The sequence below is a fragment of the Lagopus leucura genome, unplaced genomic scaffold (assembly GCF_019238085.1).
Source record: "Lagopus leucura isolate 7727_CA_CO unplaced genomic scaffold, USGS_WTPT01 Super-Scaffold_1, whole genome shotgun sequence".
Taxonomy (NCBI): Eukaryota; Metazoa; Chordata; class Aves; order Galliformes; family Phasianidae; genus Lagopus; species Lagopus leucura.
In genome coordinates this window covers 9,266,296-9,273,422 of record NW_024962250.1, presented here as the reverse complement: position 1 = coordinate 9,273,422, position 7,127 = coordinate 9,266,296, and the positions used below count along the sequence as shown (strand labels likewise).

The following is a 7,127-nucleotide window of genomic DNA, read 5'->3' as shown; positions in this document are numbered from 1 at the left end:
ATGGCGGCGTGCGGCGCGGAGGAGCGGCAGCGGGTGGGACGGCTCTCGGCGCTTTCGGTGTACCGCCGGGCGGCGGGGCCTGGGCGACTGGAGCGGCGCCGCCGCGGGACGCCGCTGCCTGCGGGCGGTAAGCGGAATAAAGCGCGGCTGAGGCGTGGCGCGGCGGGAGGAGGCGGCCCGGAGCGGGCTGCCCCGCCGCAGAGCGCCGCCGTCCCCAACCGCGTGGAGCGGGCCGGGAGCCCCGAAGCCAAGCAGGGAGACCTTAAGACGAAACCGAGCGGCTCTCCGGCCAGCGCTGCGACCAACGCTCCGGCCGGAAACCTCGAAACCAAGTCGCTCGGAGGCCCTTTGACAATCTCGGGCGGTTCGCGGGCCAAGACTCTGGTCGGGAACCCCGAAGCAAAGCCGCCCGGAGACCCCGCAAAGAGCCCGGGCGGCGGAGGCGTGTTGGGGCTGCTGCGGCGGCTGGGGCGGCTGGAGGACAGCCGGCGGAGGGCGGCAGAGCTGTTCCGGTGGCTGGTGGCACCGGTGGCACCGGAGGAGTTCGTGAGGCGGCACTGGGAGCAGGCGCCGCTGCTCGTGCAGCGGGGTGACCCCGGCTACTACGCGGGGCTGTTCTCCACGGCTGACTTCGATGCCATTCTGCGCAGTGGTGATGTGCGCTTCGGGACCCACCTGGACGTGACCAGCTATGCTGAGGGGGTGCGGGAGACGCACAACCCCGTGGGCCGGGCGCTGCCTGCCATTGTCTGGGACTTTTACCAGAACGGGTGCTCTCTGCGGCTCCTCAGCCCCCAGGCTTTCTCCACCACTGTCTGGCACTTCCTCGCTGTCCTGCAGGAGCACTTTGGGAGCATGGCTGGGGCCAACACCTACCTCACGCCACCAGGCACACAGGGCTTCGCCCCTCACTACGACGACATTGAGGCCTTCGTTCTGCAGCTGGAGGGCAAGAAGCACTGGCGCGTTTACGGCCCCCAGACGAGCTCAGAGGCACTGCCCCAGTTCTCCAGTGCAAACCTCACGCAGGCGGAGCTTGGTGAGCCCCTGCTGGAAGTGGTGCTGGAGGCTGGAGACCTCCTATACTTTCCCCGGGGCTTTATCCACCAGGCCGACTGTCTGCCAGATGCACACTCGCTCCACATTACAGTGTCCTCCTATCAGAGGAACTCCTGGGGAGACTTCTTGGAGAAGCTTCTTCCTGCTGCCCTGCAGATGGCCCTGGAGGAGGACCTTGAGTACCGGCAAGGGCTTCCCATGGACTGCCTGGGGTACATGGGGGTTGCCAACTCAGATGCCATCGATGCTCGCCGAACAGCGTTTGTGGAGAAGGTGCAGCACCTGATAAAGAAACTTGTTGACTATGCACCCATTGATGCTGCCATGGATCAGAGGGCTAAGTCGTTTCTTCACGACTGTCTCCCACCAGTGCTTACACAAAGTGAGAAACAGCTGAGCGTGTATGGCTTTCCAGCCTGGTGGCATGATGGAAGGCCCCGTAATGTTGATATACTAATAACAAAAGACACAGAAGTACGTCTTCTCCATCATGGCATTGTTAGATTGTGCAATGAAGAAGCAGGTGTGATGCTATATTACACAACAGAAAACTCAAGAGTGTATCATAAGGAAGACCCCAAGTACCTTGAGATAGATCCTGAGTACACAGACAGTATTGAATTTCTCCTGTCCTCCTATCCAAACCACGTCAGTGTGGATACCCTCCCATGTGATGCCTTGGAGGACAAGATTTCTCTAGCTACGCTCCTGTTTGAGAAGGGCATTCTGACTACTAAGAAGCCACTGGTGCAAGTGTAACTCTTTTTTATTTTTTAACAAAATAAAAATGCATTTGTTTAGAAAATACTGTCTCTTGTTTTCACATTACAGCTGCTGGGTGTTAATGCACAGTCTGATCTCAGCATCTGACCTGGGAACAGAAGGGCTTTGACCTGAGTAGAGAAACGATGTGTTGTGATTAAAATAAGCATCTGCTTTAAGAGCAGATCTGTGCATTGCTTTGCCAGCCATATTACTACACGTTAAGTAACTTCAGAAAGCAATGAACTTTTTTTACAGTCTGTAAACTGTTAGTGTTTTTCAAGTATTGTAAAGCAGCCTGTGTGACAGTGGGAAGTACTCTTACTGCTTACATTCATATCTAGTGATGGTCACTGTATTTGCAGGGAGGTGCTGTTTGGTTGTGATCCCAGTAAGAAAGACTAAGACTTGGCGAGGTAACAATTTAAAAATGCTATTTGAGCTAACGTTAAGAGCACTGATAGTTTCAGGTCCATTTAGATACTGAGCATCAGACAGGACTCTGACCCATGTACACAGTGCTATGCAGATAGCACGTAGCAGAAATCCTTCTCTGTTGGTCACTGAACTTACTACTGGATTTTCTTAAGGGAAACAGCTCATGTTTATAATCGGGGAGAAATGATGTGTGCAAGAAAACTTGCTGCACTGTTAATATCTAACAAGTTATTTGCTGTTGATAATAAACTGGGAGGAGCTGTTGACTCTCCTAAGGGTGGAGAGGCCTTGCAAAGGGATCTTGACAAATTAGAGGGCTGGGCAGTCACCAGGCACATTAAATTTAATGAGCGAGTGCTGAATTCTGCACCTCAGATGGGGCAACCCTGGCTGTACACACAGACTGGGGAGCAAGAAGCTGGAGAACAGCCATGTGGAAAGGGATCTAGGTGTTCTGACTGATCTCAGTTGAACATGAGTCAGCAGCATGCCCTGGTAGCCAAAAGGGTGAACTGTACCTTTGGGTACACCAAGCCCAGCACTGCAAGCTACGTAAGGGGAAGGATTGTCTTGCTCTGCTCTGTTCTGGTGTGGCCTCACCTTGACCTCTGTGTGGTTTGGGCACCACAATATAGGCCGTTAGAGTATGTCCAAAGGAAGGGTACACAGATAGTCAAGAGTCTAGAGGGGAAGATGTGAGGAGCGGCTGAGGTCCCATGGTTTGTTCAGCCCAGAGCAGAGAGGGCTGAGGGGAGGCTTTGTGGTGGCCTATAGGTCCACACAAGGGGAACGGATGGGCAGCACTGGTCTCTGCTCTCTAGTGACAGTGACAGAACCTGAGGGAATGACATGGACCTGTGTCGGGGGGACTCAGGTTGGGTGTTAGGAAACAGTTCTTCACCAGGAGGTGGTGCCCTGGTGGGCCTTGGCACAGGTTCCCCAGAGCAGTGGTCAGCACTAGGCCTGCTAGGTCAGTACTAGGCCTTCAAAAAACGCTTGGACAGTGCTCTCAGATATGTGGTTTGAACTTTGCACGGTCTTGTGTGGAGCCAGGAGATGGAATCCATGCTCCTTGTGGGTCCCTTTCAACTCAAAGTGTCCTACAATTCTACTGTACAGGAAAGGCCATGCAGGCAGCATGCTCACCAGTACCAAATGGGAGTTGCTCACAGACTTCTCTAGTTAAGAACAGCTGACCAAGTGAGTCCTGCAGTCAGAAGGCCTGGAGGCCATGCTGTATGTGCAATGTGGCACAGGCCTAGTCGTGCTCAGGTTAGTTGTGAATCACTGTGGATCACTCATTTCTTGATGTACAATGGTCTTCTGGTCATGATAACTGTGCTGACTTCCACTGAGAAAAGTAATGAGATGCCTAAATCACAGAATCACAGAATTGTAGGGGCTGGAAGGGACCTCTAGAGATCATCTAGTCCAAGCCCTCTGCAAGGCAGGCTCCCTAAACCAGGTTGCACAGGTAGGTGTCCACACAGGTCTTGAATATCTCCAGAGGAGACTCCATAGTTCCCTTGGGCAGCCTGTTCCAGTGCTCCATCACCCTTACCATGCAGAAGTTCTTAGGTACATTTGTGCAGAACTTCCTATGCTTTGGTTTGTGGCGGTTTCCCCTTGTCCTATCGCCACACACTGCTGAAAAGAGATTGGCCTCATCCCTTTGCCTCCCACACCTTAGATATTTATAGACATGTTATTGAGGACTTCAGGCCTAGTGACAAACTGAATTGTCTTGCAACAGTGAAGTGGCCATGCTATTTAACACTTCCCTGAGCTGTTCTATTAATTTCTTTTGCAAGACACATGCCCCCAAGTGCAGGCTATCTGATGTACTCTTACATTTGAGTCCTTCCACATGAGCTAGGAAATGGCTGCATATGACCTGACTTATAGCTGTTTCTCATATTTCTCTAGTAAATCCCTGCTCACAGATATGCCACTACAATACCAGTAACATCCAAAGGAGGAGGATTGCAGCTGTGCCTTCCTCTGAGTCTGTTGCTCCAAGGATGAAAACTAGTAAGCCTGAAGGCAGATTGCTATCAAAAACCTTGTGCCTTGTATTTGGACTTGCCATTTGGAAACAGTGCTTGTGGCAGTCGACCTAACAGGATTTGCAGGTACAGCCTGTTTGGCAGCGAGACACCAGGCCTCAGCAGAGCTGCCAGCCTTTGGAGATGCTCCCACAGTGCCAAAGGACCAGCTGTCATGAGATTGCCCTGCTGCAGTCACTGGCAGAGCCGCAGCTATGGCTCCAAGCAGCCTCAATGTCTATCAGCACGCGGGTGTCCCTCACTTGCAGTAACTCTGCCTGCATGTAGGATGGTATGGACAAGGACCATCTCAGTGGGGACCACAGATATTCCCACCATGGAGCACTAGGATTCACCAAGCAGCCAGAACTTCCCTGTCTCATCAGGCAGTAGGGTAGACTGTCACCCCTGCTGCTTGATGCAAGCCCTCTGAAAACACTGCTCTGAGGGATCTGGGGAAGTGTTTAATCAGGCCAAATTATGGCTAATAGCAGGGAAATCTCAGCATGCCATAAGGCAAGGCAAGGCTTGCTTGGACTGTATGCCTGGGATATAGCCAACAGATGCCTGCTATATGTGCCTGTTGCTCCAGAAGCACTAGTGTCTGAGGTGCTGGAGTGCAGCAATACAGGGCAGGGATGTGTACTGAGGTACATGAAGCAAACACAGCAGAAGACCTGGCAGGTGCCAACACCCCTATACATTCTGTGCAACTCCTCAGCATATCTCAGTATCCTCACCAGTTACCTTCAAGTGCAGTCCAGCTAAAAAGCTGTGCTGGCATTTGGCTCGGGTTGTATTCAATCCAGCATTAGTTGACCGAGTCTTAAAGGCAGCCTTTGAAGTACTGAGGAAACCGCTCTTCTCAACAAGCTCTAAAGGTACAAGTCCATTTGCTCTCCTCCTCACTGCACAGGAAAGTTATTTCTCTAAAAGGAATTATTTTATTAAACAAATAAACACAAACCTTGTAACCTCAAAGAAAGAAAATCCCCTGTGCTGAATCTCCTTTCTCACCACTGTACCAAGTGGCAAGGGGTCAATTTTGAAACAGATGACCTTCTGAGGTTGGGGACGAGGCCACTGGAAGTTCACTCAGGACCAGGAAGATGCCTGCAAGAGATTTAGCTTTGTTCTACCCTGAGCATGCCTAGGTCTGAAGGACCTAAGCTAACAGATGCCCTTTCATTTATGGAATTAGTGTTGTTCACTCCTGTACCAATTTAAACCCAATAACTTCACATACAGCTGCCACTAGAATTGCATTTACATTTCCTGTGCTTTCCCTGATCTTTCTCAATCAGACATTGAGAAAAGGAATAGTATTTGAATTGATCTTAACTGCATAGACCATATGCAATATGCTGTTATCTCCCTGGTGGTTTGTGAACTTCAGATAAATGTCTGTACTTTCCAATGAACTATGGTCTCCTCGTCTATGTACCATCTTCAGATCTTTGGTACAGAGATTTCACCACGTATAGAGTGAATGCCCCATCTCAAATGGGAACATCTCCAACTGCTAAATTGCAGAAGGATACAATGTGGGATGTTAGAAGAAATGTGCCGGTGTCCTTAGTTAAGAGCTTTCAGGCTGCTGGGAATAAGATCTTCCCTCTGGAAAAGCTGTGTCCTCTGTACCATGGGTTCACCTGCCCTCTGGAAGGACATGCTCTGCCTGGTAATTTCTATTTCTGGCGCCACTGTGCTCTGACCATCCAAGAAACTCTGCTGCTTACTATAATCTCCTCCCAAAATATTTCTATCTTCAGCTTGGTGTTTGGATTGAAAAATCTTTCTTATGCAAGAGATCAGAACTGGCAAAAGAGAATTAGAAATGAAACTCCCTTCCCTACCCAGCGTATTTTGTAATTGATTCTCTTGACAGACCCAGCCAACGCCCTCACGCTAACAATGCTCTCTCTCATAAAAGTTGCCATCATCTGGTGAGAGGTGCAAGACTGTTCCACGCCTACAGTTGGCTGAAGACAACCATGCTATGTTAGGATTGTTTCTTAGGGGTGGGCTTGCCCTGGGCAGCAGTTCATGAGGGAGCAGGCAGAAGCAAGCTGCCATAATGCTCCCAGTGTGTGGTGTCCATTGTCTGCAGGTCTGCAGGCAGCAAAACAGAAACCTGTCTTGTAGGGAGCCAACTGCTTGTTTGGGAGATGGCAGGGAGAGCCTGTGGGAGAAACTGTGTCCAGTCCTGCAAGGAGCAATTATCAGCAGCCCTGGTTTGAGGATCACCGCCACAGCATATTTGCACACTGTAAATCAACTGCCAGTGCTGGGCAGAGCTGAAAGCCTTTGGAAATGCTCCTATGATGTCAGAGCACTGAGCATGCCTTACCACAGACAGCAACAGGGCTGCAGTCACAGCTCCAGGCAGCCTTGAAAACCTCACAGCCAGAATGGGCCCACGCAGTCCCTGCCCAGGATTCTCCTCCCTGTGTGTGGGAAGCAGCGCTTGTACAAAAAGCTCCAGCCCACATGCAAACAGTGTGAAGCGACCTGGGGCCACAGGGCAGATGACTGCCCTCACGGCGTGCCGACAGGTCTCCCACTGCTGGCAGAGCTGGCTCTCCTGGCCCAGGTTCTCTTCGCAGCTCCTGCAGATCCCTGGGGTGCCCACATCTCGCAGCCTCGCTTCCACAGCAACCGCCATCCGCTTCTCACCAGCCACCCGCAGCCTCTTCGATGAGCCGCTGGGCATCACCGTGCAGGGCCTCAGCCCGCGGCAGCAGGTCACCCTGCGGGCGTCCCTGCGGGACGAGGCGGGCGAGCTGTTCGAGGCCCACGCCCGGTACCAGGCGGCGGAGGACG

General features: G+C 51.9%; 1 protein-coding gene across 1 annotated transcript; it reads left to right on the top strand.

Annotated features, from left to right (window-relative positions):
- Positions 1 to 1,864, top strand: RIOX1 (ribosomal oxygenase 1). Its single transcript, XM_042865866.1, has one exon. It carries the CDS (start codon positions 1 to 3, stop codon positions 1,816 to 1,818), a length of 1,818 nt encoding a protein of 605 aa, XP_042721800.1. The 3' UTR covers positions 1,819 to 1,864.
- Positions 1,865 to 7,127: the final 5,263 nt, after the last annotated feature.